The sequence below is a fragment of the Antrostomus carolinensis genome, unplaced genomic scaffold (genome assembly GCF_000700745.2).
Source record: "Antrostomus carolinensis isolate BGI_N321 unplaced genomic scaffold, ASM70074v2 scaffold7920, whole genome shotgun sequence".
NCBI lineage: Eukaryota > Metazoa > Chordata > Aves > Caprimulgiformes > Caprimulgidae > Antrostomus > Antrostomus carolinensis.
Genome location: NW_010290477.1, coordinates 50,995 through 73,125, shown reverse-complemented (window position 1 = coordinate 73,125; position 22,131 = coordinate 50,995). Strand labels below are relative to the sequence as shown.

The following is a 22,131-nucleotide window of genomic DNA, read 5'->3' as shown; positions in this document are numbered from 1 at the left end:
ACTTAAGTCCTGAAAGAACAGGTCTGGACATGGATGAGAACGGAGAGAGAGGGACAGGGATCTGAAAAATATAACTAAGTATCAGAGATAGGTCCTCTGCATCATATCAAGGTTTCAGGAAAAAAAAAGTAACATCGCAGGTCACCATGGACTTACTGGAAGAGAAAAATAAGAGTTTGTGTAGCAAAATTTGCCACTCTAGCTCTTCATTCAGAACATGACATATAAAGACTTGGCTTTGTGTTGTCATGATTTTAATCCATATATGCTTGACACGGAACAGGGAAATCTTTTGTACGTTTTAGGAATCAAGTACTAATAGCAAAAAGTAGAAAGATTTAGTCACAGTTCTGTGTGTCTCTGCGCAAGATATATCTCCAAGTTCAAGATATGTAATCTAGGGAAGAACAGCCATGCTTTGGAATATTAACTCTCACTTGCACAACAGCATGTTTCTTCCCTGACAGGGTAAAAACCGTTATGAATGTGGAATTTCATAAACATTTATTTCACTGATAGCACATGCAGCCTTCTATTATGGACTGTTTAATAAATCAAATCTAGTACTTTGAGTTCAAATTTTTAGCATAATTTTTTTAGGTGGGTGAAAAAACAGACTAGAGAGCTGTAGAGGCAATATGATGGTAAGAAAACCGAGAGTGCCTAAGTGTGTCTAACTTCTGATCCATACAATAATTCTGTAGTGCACTGATGAAGATTTCACCTAAATGTAAGTAACTGTACAGAATTTCTTTCTTTATATTCTCCTTTTTTTTGCCCAACTGATATAGTACAGTTTAAAAGTCTCAGAAACTTGAACGGGTAGCCCAGCATGTACTAGCTAGGCTTTGCACATTACTTTTATTACTTTTGTTATTTTTCCTGTAATTGAAGACTAATGAGTACGCCCTTTAGATGCTATTTTAGCTCACATATGACTTTATAAATATTTCAACTTAGATGTGATTAGATAAATTGAACTTGTTTAATTAGTAATGCAATCAGCCGACATGGCTTAGGAAGCCATATCACATTAAAAATACAGTGATAATGCATGTTAATAAGCAATAAGCAGATTCTTTTAACAAAAAATGCCATGCTTTTACAAGCCATTTGTGTCTTATTAGAAGGCTTTATAGCTTTCCCATTACTTTTATTTTACCATACCCATTTATCAGAAATTTGCATGTCAGCTGAAAATTAGTGAAGATCTTTCTTGGCTGATCTTGAACCAAAATAGCTGTTTTAAAGATGATGGTTTAGGAGACACAAATGCTTTTGCGCACATTTTAAATTTTTCTTTGAATGTTAATTTTCAAATTTGAAGTGGGAACTTTAAAAATATAAAGTTAGTTTTCTCTGAGCAATATTGCTTTTTCTGTCTCTCAAGAAATTTTCTCAGAATTGCAAAACTGTGAATGCTAACAATGAGGTACACCAAGGATCTCATGGAGTGTTCAGTGATGTTCTGTGCATCTGTAGCTTGGATCTGCAAAAAATGATGTTTTATATAAGCAGCCTGATGAGCTGCTGAAATTTGGACTATACGGGAGAGAGATCTGAGTAAGGGCTAGAATTTATAGATTTAAGTATATGTGTGTATATGTCAGAAAGAAAATTTTTATATTAAGCATGCTTACAAGAAGCTGTTAGTGTGTTTTCAAACTGCATCAGTGCGTATAATTTTGCAATAAGCCAAGATCAGAAGGAATAATATAGGTAGAGGTTATATGGTTATATATTTTTACCCCTTTTGTTAATCAGTTTTTTTCAAACACTGACTAAATATTTTTTTTATGTTTGAAATATCTTGTTTTTTACAGAATTTATTGTCTTCAAGGAATATTGAAATATTAATTTGGATATGAGGTAATATATTACAGTTTTTTACACAAAAAATACTAGAAGCATTATTATTAATACTTTTTAACTTACTGGAAATAGTATGTTTCAAATAGGGATATCACAGCGTTCTGTCATTTAGCATTAATTAAGCTTTACATTCTCATTTGATGGTATAAAATATTAGTTTGCAAAATATATAGAATAAGATGGTGAGGTATATATTTACGAAACTTGAGTAGGTGCCTAAAAATTCAGATGGCTGATTTAAAAAGCAGGTTGGTCCTTAGAAGGATTTTCTGAAGCTCCTATGCATCATGTATCTCTAAAAGCCTCAAAGTATGAAAGCAAAGACAGGTAGGTGCCTAATGTAAATAATCCCAGTAGGCATCTGTCTGCATGTTTCTGTGACTTAATATGTTTTCTAGGGTGTCTGAAAAAGATTGGATAGCTAGTTGACCTGATTTCAGGTTTTTCTTTTTATGCCATTGCACTGCAGAGTGCTGTAGAAAACAGGGAAGAGCTATAGAGTTGAACAGGAAGAAAACTGTGCATACGGATTTTCATTTTGTCATGTAAATTGCTTTCTCTAGTTCATAGCTTTATAAGCAATGTATCATCAGTTCTTATTCAACCACAAAAGATTTTCTTTACTCAGGGTCTTGGTTCAATAGGCACATTTCCTTTTGTTCTCTGGTCAAAATGTGAGTTGCATGTCTTTATGGTTAATAATTTTAAATGTTATTTTCATTTTAAATAGTAGTACTTGTTTACTGAAAAGCTTTTTACCCAAACTCCTGTTTAGGTAAGCAGTACACATGATTCAGGTTACTGATAGAACAAAAGGCATCTGTAGATCTGGATGACACTTCATAGATAAATTTGCACATTAATTTTTAATTTCTAAAGCTTGAATTAATTGAAAGTCTGGTATCTTGGCAATGCGTCTAGCTCATTTTAGTGTGAAATTCTATATTGCATCTCCTTGTGCCTTCTTGGCTACTTTTGGTAAAGAATTATGAAATGGCATAATAATTTCAAAATTAGGTTTACCAAGTTAATGTCACTAACCCTGGCCATATTTTCATTTCCATTTTAAGGCAACCTAAAGTGACACTACTGCACAAAGAATTGACCCCTGGCATCAAGCAGTCCATAACCTTTCTTCCATGTTCCATATCAAGTAATACTCTGTGTTGAACTGGACCTGGAATGTAACCTGATGAAGACTCACTCTGCCCACCCTGCCCCCATGTTTGGTGACAGGAATCATTGACCCAATTAAAGCATATTGTAGTTTCTTAGATATTTTACTTTAGGACACTCAAATCTGAGACCATAATTTCCCATAGGAATTTGCATAAAATACACTAAAAGCAAATTTTGAGCAGCAGAACGTATGTAAGCTTTGTGAAATAGGGCTGAAGTGAGAAAAAGGAGAATGTGGATAAGCATAACAGCATGAAATGAAGTTGAAAAAACACAGTACTGAGTATTGGTCATCAGAGATTATCTGTTAAACTGTCAGAGGTATCGGGTTCTAAAAATGGAGAGGATACAGAGATCTGTATTGATGCATGAATGTGGAGCCCTACAAGAGATTTCTACCAATAAAACACATGGTGATGCTGGAAGAAATACTTAACACTTCATTCTCTTCTTCAGCATCTGTCTTCATGGTACTCTAGCAAAGAGCTCTTTTCTTAGAGGTCCTGTTGATTGCATCATACAAAAGTCTCCTAACCACCCATTGTTGATCATCTAGAAAACAGGGAAGGAGGAACTATGAGCTTTTTTGGTAGAACATGTAAATTTGAGAGGATATTCCAAATTCTCTAAGACATTCCATTTATTTATACTATAATAGCTAGATTGCTTAACTTATGAACGTTCAGTAGGTAGGTAGCAGTGCAGAAGGCTGTGGTGTACAACTTGTAGACTATGATGGTAAGATTTTGGAATCCTTCAATGCTTACTGATATCCCCAGTTTCACCTGCGCGCAATGGATGCCAAGTGAATACCTTGGCAGCTAAGTTTTGCTGACTTGAGTACTGTAGGGGTGTACCAGCTTCCAGCAGGGTGTACCTGCTTCCAGCTGTCCAGTATGTATAAGGTGAAGGACAGGAGGAATTGGAGGCAGTATCTGCAGACTGCACCAGAAGGCACTAGTGCATGAGCTCCTGTTCCTTACTTGCCAGAGAAATTGCATGTATCCTCATAACTGAGCTTTAGTTAGTTTATTTCAAAGCCGCTAGATATTCCTGGCATATTACTATAGAAAAATGTTATGTTGGCACTGAGGTAGCAGCATTCTCAAAAAGGAACAGAATAGTCTGTGAGAAAAACCAAATTGATAAAATGCTGAGAAGTGCCAAAGGTAATGTTGCACAACCACTGTCTTTCATTTTGGATAGATGTATAATGCAACCTTAATTCTGTTCTTGTTTCTTCCACATGACTCTTCATTCACTTAACACACAGAATGGAAATAAGTCTCTTGTGTCTAACCAGTAATTCATTTTCTCTGCACTGTTTGGTAGTCTCGTGTCTTTTATTATACAGTAGCCACACATTTAAAGTAAATTCCTCATCTGCTTTAATATGTCTTTATTCCCTGTAGATTTTGAGATGTCTGCAAACAGTAACTAATTTACACTGTCTCACACAGTCCCTCTGTGGTATGAAGGTGTTGTTTTACAGCTAGAAGATGCTTCTGCCGATATATACAAGAAAAAAAAATATCTGTGAGATTTGGATGTCCAATTAAAGGGTTGTTTTTTTCATGTTTCACATTGCAAAGCATTTATTAAGTTCAGCTGGTTTAGTTTATCTAAAAATACTTAGCATGTTTCCAAATCAGATCTGAGATGTTCAGGATCTCAGAAGAGGACAGATACACTCAGTACCAAAAAGAATTTTGCTGAAGTAAGTTATCTAAGATCCATGGACTAGCCTAAGCATTATTTTGTTTTTCTTTTGTTCAGTCTCCCAAGTTCATTCATTACAAATCTTTCAATCTCTCCAGAAAATGAGCACGACTTATATGAGCAATAATCTCTTGATACTTGTTCATTCCTAGTGTGGGTCTGTGCTGTACTTCATCATTGAATAAGCTTGATGCCATCTGGTCCATGCATTTCCTCAAAGCAAGTCCAACTACACAGGTGTCATTCGTGACAGATTTATCTAGTCCTAGTTTTAAAGACAATGATTAATCATAGAATGACAGAATTGTAGGGGTTGCAAGGCACCTCAGGAGATCATCTAGTCCAACCCACCTGCCAAAGCAGGTTCTCTACAACAGGTTGCACAGGAAAGTGTCCAGGCGAGTTTTGAACATCTTCAGAGATGGAGACTTTACAACCTCTCTGGGCAGCCTGTACCAGTGTTCTGTCACCCTCATGGTAAATAAGTTTTTCCTTAAGTTTGTCTGGAACTTCTGGTGTTCCACTTTTTGCCCATTGCCCCTTGTCCTGTCACAGGGCACCACCGAAAAGAGCCCAGCCCCACACATTTGGTCCCCGCACTTCAGGTATTTATAGACATTGATAAGATCCCCTCTCAGTCTTCTCCTGGCTGAAGAGTCTGAGCTATCTCAGTCTCTCCTCATACGGGAGATGCTCCAGACCCCTAATCATCTTTGAAACCCTCCACTGATCTCTCTCTAGAAGATCCCTGTCTTGAACTGAGGAGCCCAGAACTGGACACAGTATTCCAGATATGGCCTCACCTTCCTGGCCACAAGGGCACACTGCTGGCTCATGGCCAAGCTGCTGTCCACCAGCACACCCAGGTCCTTTTCCTCAGAGCTCCTTTCCAGCAGCTCAGCCCCTAACCTGTACTCATGCATGCAGTTATTCCTCCCCAGGTGAAGGACTCTGCACTTGCTCTTGTTGAGCTTCATCAGGTTCCTTTAAGATTCAGTAAACTTCTCCAATAATTTATTTTAATACCTCACTGCCCTCATTATTAGAAAGCCTTCCTAGTATCTAATCTGAAACTTTTCTGCAGCAATTTAAGCCAATTGTTGTAACATTCATCATGGTATTCTTTTCAGGTATCTTTCAAATGCCTTTTGCCTGTTTGACAACTGTTATGTGAATTCCCTTTTTTCAATACTAAACAACTGAACATCCCCAGTCCTTGAGCCTCTTTCTTGATGACTACTTTCTAGGCCTCTGATAATTCCTGTTACTGTTTCTTTGGACTTTTTCCAATTAATTCCTGTCTTGCTTGAAACCTTGTCAAAAAGCAGGACAGTGTACTCTATTTTAAGTGCTGCCAGAACTGTGTGGAATGATTTTACATGTTTTGTAGGTTGCAGTCCTGTTTTTAAACACCATTTGATCGTTCATAATGATCACCAGAAGTCTAGTCACTTATTCCGTAGCTTGTATTCTAAACGTGATTATTATGTCTATGTAAGAATAGAACATAGCATTTTTCTATATTGAATTACATTATATTTTTAGCCTATTTCAATAATAACAGTTTTTATTATATTCCTGTCTTCTAAAGTTATTCCAACCTCTTCCATGTTTAGTAGGGTATCTTTTATTTCATCTTCTAAGCCATTAATGCAAAGACAGAATAGTTCTAGGGTTGTGACTTACACTTGCAGAAGTCTACTCAGTGAAGCCTTTCATTTTAATGGTGAGCTGTTGATTGCTACTCTGTGAGGTTCACTTTCAACTAATTTTGTACTTATCTTACAATATGAGCACACAAATAGTATAATTCCCCATATGGCTTACCAGGTTGCAATGTAAAAGAGTGTGACAAGCCTTGGTAAAATAAAGGTACTTGCAATCTAATGTATCTGGTTTTTAGAAGTTCTTCCATAGAATAAAAATATTTCTATTATGGTTTGCCTGTAGCATGGTCTTTCTTCTTCTAGGTGCCCAGAAATCAGATTTAAAAGCTTTTTTTCTATAATTTCTGAGATAATCTTTTCTTTCCTTATTTATTTGCTTCATCTTTTATTCATTTCCAGTCTAATAGTGTATTTTCTGTCCTTCACAATTTCTCAATGGCTGTAAGTTTGCTCAGCCAGTTCAAGTGTTCAATAATGTAAATATAAACTTAAACTAATTTGAAAACTTCTAGACTGTATGAATATTCTCTGAATCTTCTTTTTCGCTCAACATAGAGATTTTCCCCCTGTACATGTGACACTTGTGCTGAGATTTTACTCCTTTCTGTAGAGGTTTCCTGTGTATTTGAAGTCCTTAAAAAGTTTTCCTAAGTCACAGGTTTTATCAGTGTCCTCCTCATATATTAATGAGATCCATACTGTCATACACACTTGAAAAATTAGGTCAGTTGGTCACAGGAGGGTGATTGGGGGTTTTCTGAAGGTAAACATGTATATATGGAAATATATGTTATTTACCTGGAACTTGGTTTACAAATAACAGGGAAAGTTGGGATTGTTTGGAACTTAATGTAATAAATAAAATGTATCCTGTCGTTGTATTCATGCCAATCAAATGCACACAAAAATAATATTTTTTTTCCTTGTATTTTCATTTTTTTCATTATTTTACCATGGAAAAGTAGGTGGATTTTTTCAATTTAGGGGCAAAACTGGGTTCTTTATATGTACAATATAGAGAGATCTGTTTGGCAGCATTTGACAGGTAGCTACTTTGGAATGGAAGGTGGCAGAACTTAATGGAAAAAGTTACTGTCATTTAATCTTTCCAACTCTGTGACTGTAGTTCTAGAAGCAGAGCTCGTGTATATCAAAATAACATACGCTGTAGTAGTTGTTCCAGAAATATAACTATTCTCCTCTTTACTGTAATAACAGTAAAGCTGCATGAGTCATGTCTAAAGATGACATACATTCTTTGATGTTCTTCCCACAGATTTTAATTGCTTGTCTCTAGTTCACTAAACAACTGCTTTGGGCAAATGTTGAAGAATGTTGGGTCCATTTAAGACTGATGATTTTCAAACAGGTGGAATATGAGTAAACAAATTGCATTTTTCTATGCAACACTTGACAGTGTACAGAAATGAGGAATTTTTAATCCAGAAATATATTGCCAAGAGACCCTGACATGGTACATGTTCTTTGTCTATATTGATGTTTTGGGGTTTTTTTTAAACACTGTGCAGCGTATTTCTCTGAAGTCAGAAATACCTATTCTTCTGTCTTGAAACAAAATGTGTGAAAATTCAAGCATCAGAATTGAAGCATTTTTAGAATCAAACATACAAATGAGATATGGTGAAACTTCAGCATCGAAAACTGATATACTAAGAGGAAAGTGGAATCAAGATCTGAAGATAAAAATCTAGATATATTCAGGAGTAAAATTGGTATTTTTTCATGTATAGAAGGGATTGTGATGAAAGTAGCAAAAGCAGTTAACAGTTTATGAAACCAATATAAATAAGGAATATTGTGAAATTCAACAGATTATTTTCTTGAAAATTTTATGACATATTTTCCCCATGTAGAGAAGTAACTAATAAAGCCAAAGAGACTGGAATTATTTTATTTCTATACATAACATTGTAGTTCATGTATTTTTCTGCTGTTTAACTTATTCAGATATTTTCCCCACAAAACAAATTATTTCATCACTGTTCCTAACACTACCTTTCCTTTATACCACCACTTCTCATTGTGTCCTCATATTCTGTATGCCACAGATTTCTTTTTCTATGGAGTTTTTCTACCAGTTTGAGAGTAACATTCAGGGAAGTCTGACCTACCTTTATTTAGCTCAGCTGCCTTTGCAGTGTCCCGGTCCACTGTTTATTTGGGGAACAAGGATGAGAGGTGTGAACTAGAGTTATATTCCTGGTGTCGTTAGCTGCTGATACAAAATTGTCAGAACAGCCTATTGTTTCATTTCCGACTTATGCAAGCACCATGATTTTACTTTGTTTCTGGAGACAAGGAATCCATCTTTGCTGCCTGCCTGCCTGTGAAATGAGTTCAGTGAGTGTAAAATTCTAGCCTATCTGTTTATGGGATACTGATTTGAAAGTGATAATGTGCTGACCTTGCGTTCACTAACTCAGGTATCAGTGTCTGTGGAAGGTGTTGGACATTAAGTTTTTCTTAACATTTAGAAGGACAATGTTGTTTGCAAATAGGACTGAAGAGACAGCTTTGAAGTATTTACTAATATTTTCAGCAACATCTGAGTGAAACAAAATAGAAGCACTGGAGGCTGTAAAAATAACCTCTTGAGTAAAGGATTAAAGAAATCTTCAAAAAAAAATTATTCCTTTGTTTTGCAAACTTTGTATTCTGATTCTCAGTAAAACAAACCTGAAATGGGCTTATATGTCCAGTTTTAAATGGTAGTCTCATTAAGTTCAGTCACCAACAGGAGTAATCAAAGCCTAAAGCACAGGTATTTGTAGCTTTGACTCCTTAAGCTACTACAATTGAACAATAAAAATTCTCAGATCTTACAAAAGGGAAGATATCTCTTTTCGACAGAAGCATGTATTAAATTCAGGCTACGATCCATTCTACGAACTCTGAAGATTATTAAAATATTAATTAGGTCATGCGCTATCTGTGAAGAGGTCTGGTGGGCATGACGTGCAAGCACTTTCCTGTACAGCCAGGATAATTGTGCATGAATGCAATAGGTAGTCAGTTGTTTCATAGTCAAAACTGGCAGAGCTGTTTGCTTTGCTTCAGTTTTCTGGGCCTTTGAGACACTAGTGCTATTTGTATAGCTTTCAATTGGAGCAGACCTGTTGTTCTTTTTTTGTTAGAATTAAAGGATTTCAATTGGAGCAGACCTGTTGTTCTTTTTTTGTTAGAATTAAAGGATTTCTCTAGCTTCAGTGTCCTTTAACTATGCCTTTTTGGCAAAAAGGAGCACATTCAGAACTGAACTGTAATGATGATTTTATGTAAATACACAAAATGTGAGGTATTTTTTTCTCACTCTTTTAATGTGTCTTCTCTTTGGTACTGGCAGTGGTGCAAAAAGGTATTATTTCAATAGTGATGCAGTTCAGCTTGTGCTAGGTAGAGAACTGCATGACAGTGTGACAGGGTCAGAATGCTGACTGCATGAAAGGTTAATAAAGTTCTCTAAATTCATAGTGCTTATATCTGCATGTTAGTGGAAACGTCAAGTGCTGTCTTTTAGGAGGCTCCTTTAGTCTTACATAGCTATAGTTCTCGCACCCCTTACTCATTTTTAGGAGAGAGAGAGAAACTCCAATTTCAGGGTTTGCCAGAAATTCTGATAATTGTGCAATGGAATTGTGTTAAACTGAAGTTAGATTCCCAAACAGAAGATGAGTCAGGGAATATTAAGGACAAATTTTGGTGAGATTGTTCTTCTAAAGTGTTGTGATGCATAGAAAAGACTTAATCTTTTTATTTGTTACTTGAACTGGTTTTCTGACTCGTACACTTTTAAGTTATACGTCCCTTATCTGACTAATGAGACATCTTCCATCTTGTATTCGAGGATTAAGTGTTCTCTATAACCACCTTCCTCCTTTCCTGTCCTTGCTCTCTGTAGATACTTAACTTTTTTTTTTTCCACTTTGTTTTGGTTTGTATTTTTCCTGATACTTGAACCAAACAAATTAATCTGATTTTATATCAGAAAAGGCTATCCCTGTGCAGGATTGCATTAGGCACACCTTTCCATGTTATTTGTTACTGCTTTTTACTAGGGTACTGTCATTTTACAGGTAGAAATTAAGTGATAAATTCTATCATAATTCACTGTTAATCGCTTCCTATTCCTATGAATACTGTTGCCTTGTTTATTTGCTCATATAATGCAAATAAAACCATGCAGTCTACTACCATTTAGTATACGTATTCAAATCAGTCTAACACCACAAGTGCATTCATGCTTGAATTGAGCCTGAAACTGTAGCCAGGTTAGGGAACAAAAACTTTGTACCTTTATGTAATCTAATTCTTAGTACAAAGGTAGCATATACTTCAGAAAATTTTTCCTAGCACCTGTACCTACAAAGATATAAACACTTAATGGGAGATTGCTTCAAAATACTTAGAGCTATAACTTTTTTTGTAAAAGGTGTTTGTATTAATGATAGTAATTCTCTCTCCTTACAGTGCAAATTAGACTATCAAGCCTGTATCTCGGGAAAACAAATCTCAGTGAAATGCGAAGGACGTTGCCCTTGCCCTTCTGACAAATCCACAAATGCAGGCAGAAATGATAGGAGAGGTGAGTGATGATAATTTATATATTTTTAACAACTCCTTTCTAGAAGGAAATAAGATTTTGCTTACAGAAGAGTGCGGTGATCACAAACTGATTATTCTTGAGTGAAACCAGCTTTATTTTATTCAAGGTTGTTTTCTTTGCTGTAGGCTTTGAAATTGTGCCTACAGTAAAATACCACTGTATTTTCCAAATGCAGCTATTGTAATATGAGTTATTGTTCTTTTTTACTTTTTAATACTTCTCAAAATGCTTATGGCTGTATTTAAGACCAAAAAAAAATCATTTCTTGCTCCTCAGTGTTTTCAGTTGAATATTCAAGAAAATGAAGTGCGATAGAAAAAAAGGAAACTTAAAAGTCCTTGTTACTGCTCATAGAAGCAAGAGGTTGCACTTCAGCTATGGAACTATTAGTAAAGGCTGTCATATAAAACTGAGTTCTTTGTTTGAAAAGTGATAGGAATAAATTAACTTCCTTTGGATGATGCATGAGATTAGGCTGCTAGAAAATGCAGTTGCTTTGCATTGATTCTTAGCCATTGGTGCAACTGGAGAAAAAATCTGTAGCAAAGCATATTTGTATTTCAATGACTCCCAGGTGACTTTGGAAGGTTGTTGTTAAAACAGGATACCACCCTTGGTGCTCCTGAATAGAAAGCCATCATAGCATGAGGTTTTAGGCCACCATGGACCTGAATTTGCCAAGAACAGCATGGCTAGAGGTCTGCATTTTTGTATCTCTGTCAGATGTATTGTTTTCTTCTTTTTGTATAGTCACACCTTTTATGAGTAAGCGAAAGTGTTTATGCACAAATATCCTGAATCCTCATTGGAAATACACCAAAATTAGTTCTTGAAGAATTCCACACCCCCCCAACCCCCCATATACTAACCTTATAAAGATTAAATGAACCAGCATTACATTCCTGAATTTTGTTAATGTTGGTATTTCATTATGGTTTGATGCACTATTCCATACATATTGTGCAAGCGAATCTTATCATTTCCATGATAAGCTGTAGCTACTGCCAAAACTATTTTTTTTCTTAATATTTAAAAAAAAAAGAATGTTCTTTTAACAATGAATAGGGATGACCACTGCAAACATTGAGCTGTGTGCAGGCGTACAAGTAAGTTAAAAACCTGCTCTGAAACATGCCTTTAGGTCACTTTTTTGGTCATTGGCAATATCATTGGTTGTGTAATTAAATTAATTGCATAAATGTAATTAAATGCTCCTATGCTATAACCCCTCTGCAAAATGATACAGCCTTGAGGATTTTTCAAGCATTTATTTACAATTTCATGTAGTAACTGTAAATAAATATCTATGATAAACCTATCATCTGCTCACTTTGCCACTGCAAATGAAAAACATCGGTAGACCCAGCCTTATATGGTTAATGTGTCCTCTTTGATAAGCCATATAGTGTAGCATTAATGTGGTTGCAGTTTTCACTAGCAACAATTTCTGCATCTCCAGCATAGATGTGGGGATATTTGCTTAACAGTGGGCATGAAGTGAAATTAAGATAATATGCCAAGAAGCGTCTGTGAGTATTAGGCCTACCATTCTCCAAAATTAGTTTTTTCATAGAGTATGATTGCCCTCAGTTTTTACCGAAATAAAATTAGTGTTTTCTCTGCTGGAAACTGTTTTACCTGATACAGTTATTTTTGACTATGTGTGTGTTCTTTCAAGTACATTTTATTTTTGGTACTCCTGTACTTAAACACTAAAAAAAAAAATCTATAGACAAATTTTATTGGCTTCAACAAAATGGAATTGTTTTTAATTAGGAAAGAACTCCTGGGAATGAAGATTTGTACTGCCAAGGGATCAAGATTACTTGGGCGTAGTTATGTAAAAGAGAGAGAAAAAAAAAAAAGATCTTATATGAGTATGGGAATTAACACTAATCCTGTCCTGACAGATTGTCAGGGCAAGCAAAATACAGGGCTTTTCAACTGCTACATTTTACTGTAACATTGAAATTTGAATATCACTTCTTAACAAGGCCAAAGGCCAGGCAATATGAGAAATAGGAAAGTGAACTGCGTATCATTTCTGAAATTTTAGCCATTACTGTAACAGAATACAAAATTTATTATAACTTTTGTTATAAGAACTTCTATTTCAGTAATACAATTATTTACTTTAATGGGACTCTTGTTAAGTATTCTATGCTGTATGCACATATGTCAGTTGCTTAGAAATTTGTTGAAGCCAAAGAGGCAAAGTAAGATTAGTGCTCCAGTTTCAGGGATAACTTACGTGAAGGTTTCCTAAAATACATCCCTTGTGTAAGACAATTTTTCATTTTTTCAGATTGATAAATTCTACTGAATTTTTAGTGTATCTAGGGGACTAAAGTATGTCTATGAACTTTCCCAAAATATTCTTGGTGTGGAACTCCATACTCCTTTGGAAGCACAATTAAACCAGTGTTCAGAAAAACAGATTTGCCTTTTTAAAAGTATGTGAACCTAATCATAAAATTATAGGAAACTCTTAGTTGGAAGTGAACTCTGAAGTTTATCTAATCCAGAAGTTTATCTAATCTGCATGAGGCGGGTGTGAACATCCTGGGTTTTGTGAAAGCTGGTTCATTTTAGTGATACATTCGGTAACATTGAACCTGACTAAAGTTCTGTGGCTGTTAGCTTGGATGCAAAGATGAAAGGGCTAAGAACTTGATTTAGAAATAGATGTGTAAGTTGGTAGCAAAACAAACAAACAAAAAGCAAAAAAGGACCAAATAAAAATCTTTCCTTGTCTTATTTTTGTTTTGGTTTTAGTTTGGAGAAATCGATGGATATCATATAAACTATAACAGGTACTCCAGTAGTTTTTTAAAAAAGAGAAAAACAAAAAAACCCCAAAAACACAAAAGAGAGGAAAAATCTGAAGAGCACTTGAGGCAGCGTAACAGGGAAGGGTCACACAAAGTTAGAAAGAAATGAAGATGGGCAGGTGGGCAGTATGGAAGAGAGCATGAATGAAAAACGCAGGCAAAAACCAGCTATTGTAAAAGTTACACAAACCTCTCTACTTGGGGGATAGTTCTACTTTGTCCAGTGGCTTTGACCATTCTAATTATAATGAAATTATTCTGAAAATGTGTCTGACCTGCTGTATAGTCTTATACCATATTAACCTCTCCTAATAACCGTAGTCTTCTGTAAATTTCTACAAAAATTTAGTAAGTAACTTGTTATATAAAGCTGGAAAAATAATTCTGAATATATCCTTTAGGTTCTACTAGAGAGAAATTTATATACCAGTAAGCTTAATTAAAAGCTTAGTAGTTGTGAACACCTGAGAATATGCTTCACCAAATAAAATCAGAAGTTGATTTTTGATGTGCATGGCTTAAGCTGTAGTTAGAGGGAAGATAAGAAAAAGAGGGAAAAACAATATATTACATAATTACCAAGCAATTTATTTTTACATTAAATGGATGAAATATCATCACTTGTTTGCATGTTTTCATGTTTAGGCCTGGCAAGCGTTAAAAATTTAGTTGCTTTAGTTTGTGAAGTACATGTGCTTCTTAGATTGTATCTTGCAGGGTCTAGAAGGCCAGGTTTATTAATAGGTTTTATTAATTCAGAAAGTGGAATGAATGCCAACAGCAAAATCCTCAGAGTTTTTAGTAAGCAAAAAATATTAGTTTAAGACATTACAAGGAAAAAAAAAAAAGGGGGGGGGACAAGTGAAAGTAATTTTGTATTGTTATTTAATTTTCATGGTACAGGTGAAGACCCATGTTGTCTGTTTTCTACAAAAAGAAATAAGGCAGTCTGTGAAATATGTACCTTAGAAATAAGGACATAAAATTTTAACTGTGTTTACTTATTATGTATCATTTAATGTAGTATATATGAGGTGCTTATTTATATATATTTACAGTATAATACCTTATGTTTTCTAGCTGACTGAAAGAGCAGTTCTGGCTTACATTGGATACTGGTTGAGGAGTCAGGCTAGAATGTCATGAGCCGGGATTTGGATTCATCTATAATCTCTTTCTGTATGAAATTTACCTTGTTTCCAGTCTTAATATTTCCTTGGATTTCTTTTTTACTAGCATTGTACTTATATTACTAGTTGAGATACAGAAAATTAATTTTATTCAATTGGTAAGTATTTCTTAGGAAAGTAGAGGTTGGTGGTCTGAGGAGGTTTATGCCCCACATTACAGAAAATAGAAAGGGTAGTCGCAGACAACAGCCTTCTCTGTGATCAGCTGTAGCATTTAACATCTTTCAAAAGCTGCAGAATGATGCAGAGGAAGGAATATATGTCAGTCTCTGAAATAAAATTGTTTCAAATCCTGTCAGAAACTGAGATAGAAAGAGATTATTCACTCTGCCTTAAATGATACTGCACTTGTTGCATCATTGCAGACATTTCCTTCTGTTTCTCCTTCACTTTTTATATAGGTTATATAGAGGCTTACTGACTAAATAGAAAAAAATATTGTATAAGTTATTAATAACAATTAAAACCTTCAAGACACAAGATGGTCTTGAGACCAAATACCTGGGATATGTCTCTTTTCATTGTCATAACAACCTAATATGGGACACTTGGCAATGCAGATGACAAGATCCCACTAGGTATGTCAATCTAAAGGAATATACTCAATGAAGACATACATGACATTTCTTCATTTACAGGAAAGGAAGGTCCTCACTAAACATGTTTTGAATGCCAGGGCAGCAGATGAGTGTATGGCTGACAACTGTAACTGTAGTCAAAGACCTTCCAAAGGTATCTAAGAAAAGCATCCACTGACAGTTGGCTTGAATTTACTCTACTCTAGAGTACATATATTGGGAAATTTTAATTATCCTTAAATCCAAAAAGCTTGACAGCATGCCCGTGTTTTACATCCCTGTTAAGCTAAGCTGGTCCCATGAATAGTCTGTTTCAAAGATGTGTGCTACAGCATCCTCCTGGATTGTGTGTTTGTGTTTCTTTTTCATGGAGACGAGGTTGGGATTCTCTCCTGATGTAGAGTCAAGATGCAGCTGGGATGTGCAGTCATAACCAAAAGCTCAGAATCAGATGAAGGCCCTGCAGTTTAGATGGGAAAACCTATAACATTGTGGGTAAAATATTAAATATCCATTTTCATTAGCTACTGAAGTAGAAGAGTTTGCTTTCAATAATTTTTGAGTGAATGAATAAATCCTGTGTTAAGAGCTGCCTTGATATTTTCACTGAAATAACAGAGGTGGACTTATGAAGAAAAAAAAAAGGGGCTCTTTATCTGATCATCAGAGGAGTTCTGTATAAGTAACATAGGAAGCTGCTATCAATGTCATAAAATTTGAGTCTAGGCTTTTGCCAGGAGGAAGTGAAAAGACAACATTGCATGCTGAAAATATTTTCAGTTAACATATCTGAAAGATAGCTGCTCTCTCAGCTGCATCCTATTTTATACTGAATGCTGCCGAATTGTTAATTGCTATGGAGAGATGAGGATAAGTAACAGTAGCATTAAAGACACTGTGGATTCTGTTTCATTCTGTGTGCACCAGTGCTTGAAAAATAAATATAGGGGCTCCTTTTAAAATAAATAGAAAAACAGCACTCTCCCAAATCCTCTTTATTTTATTTACATAGCGGCATACATGACCTCAGCCAGTCTTCATATAGTACAGGTATAGATGCCAAAAAAGAGCTTTTGTTTTGTTTGCATTTGAATAGAACACTGAATGGTTTACAGACTTCACAAATAAAGGGATTTAGGGCCAAAAATAACATTTGTGTTAACTCCTTAATCTCTACTTTGTATTATTACCTTTCAAGGACAGATGGTGCTATTCTGTAATTCCCTTTTTCTCTTCTGCAAGATTAACTCCAGGACATCAATAGAATAAAATCTCTATCCAAAACAACATATATTAGACCAATTAAGCCTAATATTATTAGTGCTCAGTTATGGGGTAGCCCAGAGAAGCCATTTATAGGAGTAATGAGCAAAATTCCCATCTATAAGATGAAGAAGTTCATGCTATGTGGTCAAGGATAAAATTTAGCTTTCAGTCCTCAAAGACAAAAATAACCCACCAAAGAAAATTACTGTTATGTTATAATGCTGTTCAGAGTTTATTGACAAATATGTTAGTATGTTTTAAAATATCTCCCAAAAGATCTAATTACAGCATCTAATATTACCCTGCCAGGCTTGTTACAGAAAATAAGTGACTTGCCTGTAAAAGGAAGTAAAAAGAGAAGCATGCTGGTTTTCATAATGGAAAAACTACTCTCAGTTGTTAACTTCCTCTGAAGAATATGCACAGTAAATGGAAGGAGGTGGTCTCAGTAGTTTGGCAGTATAGATTTTATACATGTGAGTTGAATTTGCATTAGGTAATTGTCAGCTTTCTAGTCTACTGTTTTTCTTAGCCATATATTTATGATTCAGTAAAATATTTTGTTATGTAATAGCTACTTCAATTCTATATAGGGCAATGTTAAATGAAAACCTCTATGTTTTTTTGATTCTTAATTTTCATTAGAAAATTGTGCTGCTTTTTCACAAACTAGTCTTTAGATGAATCCTGAAATACATGTGCACAACTATCAGTGGAAGCACTCCAAAACAGGAATTTTTCTCATTGGTTTTGGTGTGTACTGTTTGAGAATGATGTCACTGTGGGTTGACCACAGAAATCAGATCTGGGCTAGTATTTCTGCTCTTGCTTTTACTACTGGCATCAATATGAATTTTCCCATTGATTTAAATGTAAATAGGTTCTAATGCTGTTGTGACTCAGTTTCCTTGTTAGAGGAAAAGACATTATCTGTAGATAAGCTTTCTTGTTCTACTAGTGTTTCTGAACTCTACTAATACTTCTGAAACCTTTTGTGATTGTAGAGATGCTACAGAAGTCAAATGTATTATTGTATATCCATTTTAGTTCTTTAGAGGGTATTGACTTAGCAGTAAATGTCCATTTTGCTTTATTGCTTTTTTAATTTAATATATAGTATTCACTTTTAAATCTCAAAGCTGTAGACCTATATTTGTCCAGACATGCAAGCTAAAATATTGTTTTTCTCTTTGTTTACTGTAAATGTATATAGTGAATTAAGCCTGTTAATGTTGAGCTGTAAGTATATATTAAGTAGAAGCTCTTTGAAGGTAAAGTGAAAATTGATGCATTGTAGATTTTTATGCTTTGAAATTCGGTCAGGCTAATTCACTAAGAATGTCTTTTTCTCTCTGTGTTGTATATAAGGTGAGTTATAGACCATTTTTTACATGATCTTTAATAGGAAGTACTATTGTTTAATCAGATTTTATTGCTTTAGTATCTTTATATTTTATAAACATTTTTCCTAAGATAGAAGACTAATAATCCTACCAAGAATTCATTTGTATCTGTAAATGTTTTCCATATCTTTGACATGCTAGAAAGGGAATTTGCTAGCACAAAAATACTGTATTATTGTATTTGTAAAAGACTTTTATTTAATATTTATTATTTTGTGTAATAACAGAAACTTAATGGAGCCCATTTTATTGTTTGTTCCTTCAATGTTAAGATAAATTTTCTGCATGAATCTTTTTCAGATTCTTAAACAGGTTTGTTTTTTTTTCTTGAGTGATGCTAAGCCAAGTAAAATTGTCAGAAGTATCTTCATTCATTAATTAAACTCCATATTAAGACTTTCTAAAAAGAGACTTCTCCATTATTAGTAGTAATCTAATGTTATGTGATTAGTAACAGTCTAATGTGGTGTAGAATGACAGAGAATGTGTTTGGAATGAGAAGGTGTATCTGACCTGAATGCCCCAAATCCTCTGGTCCCCTTGTCATCTAACCTGGTGCTTAGCCAGAGCACACCATGTACCCAGGCTTCCTTCTCCTGGAACCCAGGGAAGGGTTGGAAAGGAGGGGTATCGGCTGCTTGCCAGGTCTTGTCCGTGTGTGATGTGGAAAAACACACCTGAAATAGGCAGATGGGAAGCTTTGAAGACCCGACAGTTTAGTCAGATGGCTGAGACTAAATGGTAAAATGTGTAAGAGATACAAAGGGGCTGTGGCTGTGTTTCAAGGACTAGGGAAATGGAGATGTAGCTGTGTATCCTATTTTTAGGTTATAGAGCTGACTATTAATCATTTGTGCTTCAAATGCATGAGTTTCTCCTGTAGTTTCACTTCTCTTGCATGGAACAAGATGTGTTCATTTTGTTTTAAACACCTTTATAGTTCAAAAAAGATAACTAGAATTGGTTAGTTATTAATAGATGATTTTTTGACTCTGCAGTGAGGCAGAGACATTCTAGTAAAAACTGTACTATGATTTGGAATTAGAGTGGAGCTGATAGTGTAAGAAGCATGTGTTGAATGGTGATTATCTTTTTTTAAATTCCATTGAGCTTGACTATTAGAAGGAAGAAGTGGAAGATTAAGGGGAGATTGTCCATTCTGTAACACTATATTTTATATAAACAAGGCTAGAATGGAAGAAACTGTTTATGTTGTGTTTATGAAAACCCCCATAACACTGTAGAACATATTCAAGAATGCTGCAAAAAACAACATTTTATTATTGCCAGGATTAAGTGAAATCCTTAGAAAGGATTGTTAGGTAAGTGCTTGTTGACAATATTACAAAGCGCTATAACACTAAAGGGAAAGCTGGAATATTACATACTTATCACTGGAAACAGTTCTTTGCTCACAGTTCCAAGTGTCTTTGCAACAGCAATCTTCTCCAGGACCTCTTCCTCTTTGATTTTCCTTTGGGCTGCTTTGTTATTTCCAAGTCTTTCCACTTTTTATGGCTGCTTTTGGCAGCCTTTGATACTCAAATCTACACAGCTTTGTCAAATCCAGGTATATCACGTCCCCTAATTTACATTTAAATGGAAAATTCCTCGGGTGTTAAGACTGTGGAAAGCAGTTCTAGCCTGCTGTAGTGTGCTGCACTTTGAGAAGTTGCTTCTCGTGTTTCTTCTGTTACCATCAAATGAGGATTTAACTGGCTGATCTGTCCCTGTGTTAAAAATATTTGAATAATACAGTTTTTAATTTCGAAGTCTCTAAAATAATGTGCATGCTGCATCTCTGCTTGCCGTGTGAGTATTTTTATCACAGGGCACCAAGGTCATGTGTGTCCTGCGCCAGTTGCGGCTTTGAAAACAGGAGTGTATGTTTGAAGACACAAGCACAGCTGGGATTCCTTGGTGGCATTGTCCATCCTGCACATAGGGAGCAATTTCGGGATGAACTTCCCAAACTTCATCTCAGGCAAAACCAGCTGGTTTGCTACAAATCAGTATGTGAGAGTGAACTTACACGCTTAGACTTAGGATGCATAGCTCTTTTCTAATCCTTGATGTCTATGGGACTATTCAGACACTCAGGGCCATTTAGACACTGTGGTTCTTCTTAGGTAGAGATTGAATATATACAAGTCAACTAATCAGTCATACGGAGTTTTCTTACTTCTACAAAGTATTCATATACTTTTCACATAGGAAAAGACTTCTCTATAGTAGATGACTTTAATTTGATTTATTATGAAAGTTTTGATTAGCCTGGTTGATTTCTTTATTTCCTTTCCCCTTGTTTTTCAGTAGGGGAAAAAAAAAACCCTGAAATCTCATGGAAAATATGTCTTCAGAATCTAAAATGTTACTTTCATGTGTCATCCGGAGGTTTTGTGTGTACTGCTGCAGTTTTAAGAGAGTTAGAGAAACCATTATGATGAAGATAATTAATGCTGTTTAATTTTTTGTTTGATAATCATTAATTTTAACCTAGGTCATTCAATAATTCACAAACAATTTCAGTCCTGGAGTCCTCAAATATCCAAGTTGTTAGGAAAGTTTAATCTGTGTAGCACAACAAACCCTATGAACTATTTTAGATAGTCATGAGAGCATGCTTTTTTAAGGATATGTTCATTATTTTCCTTTGTTCTTTGTGAACCAGTTTTTGCAGATTATAAAGCTGAAAGCTTAAATATAGTCCAGACCATTGAAATGGTGTTGTATTCAATTTTAATGGCTATAATTGCCTTAATTATGCAAATGAAGGGATCTTGCCAATTTTATGATACATTAAAGGCTTTAGAAGTGTTTCGCAGTAGTTCTATTGAGAATAAATAACCAAAGAGATGTAGATCATATGCTAAGTATCAGGATCTGCATTATCTTTCTCTTCATGCAATGTATGAATAAGCTAACAGGATGCTGCTATGTTTGTGTCTCAATTACTGATGTGATAGTAATATTTTTCACTGATACTATTTTTACACCATCAATATGCAGTTATATTTAAAAGTGTTTCATTGCTCATCAATGGGGAGATAACTGCTAGAAAAATACTTTCATTATCAGGTAATCACTGTAAACTAGTTTATTTGTCTCTCCTGCTTATTTTTAGAAGGTAAAATATGGTGCCAATTATATAATCTACTGCTGAGTTATTTTGTCCTGTAATTAAGTCAGAGTTTATTGGACAGTGAAGCTACTTGAGATTCTTAGGAAACTCAGGAATGAGCTGATGATGGTTAGAGTGTTGGATCAATGATTTTCCCTGAGTTGTCTTCAAGTAGGATATAAACCCAGTGGTATTTAAAGAACATGTGGTATCCTTTTTGTGACCAGTACTCAATAACATGTTACTATAGCTTTACTCGGAGTCTTGGTAAGAGAAGTTAAACAAATATGCTCTAGTATCAGCATAACCTAAATCTCTTTCAAGTGATACATTTTTATATCTCAATTTCTTTTACTAGCAAGAAGGCAGATTTTCTATTTGTAAATTAAAAAATACGTTTTTTGTTTGCTATTGATGAATCAGTATTATGAAAACTTTTGTTAATAAAATGATTAGATAGGTATTCTGTGGCTCCAATTATCATAATTACCCAACTGTATTGCTTTTTATCTGCTTCACGAAATACAATGTTAATTTTTTTTTTTTTTCTTGATATCTTAATTTTATATCCCAGGCGCAGGCTCCTTGACTTGTCAGAAATCCTCTAAATAAAACATTAAAATCTTCATGGAAAAAGGAAAAACCCAGCTTCTTCCCTAAAGGCACCAAGTTTCATGAAAT

General features: G+C 34.9%; 1 protein-coding gene across 1 annotated transcript in view; it reads left to right on the top strand.

Moving 5' to 3' along the window:
• LOC104529100 (SPARC (osteonectin), cwcv and kazal like domains proteoglycan 2) overlaps positions 1–22,131 on the top strand; it is a 78,534-nt gene that overhangs the window by 8,427 nt on the left and 47,976 nt on the right. Inside the window, exon 2 of the mRNA XM_010173303.1 lies at positions 10,926–11,040. Coding sequence (XP_010171605.1) covers positions 10,926–11,040 — 115 coding nt within the window. The remainder of the gene's footprint in view (positions 1–10,925; positions 11,041–22,131) is intronic.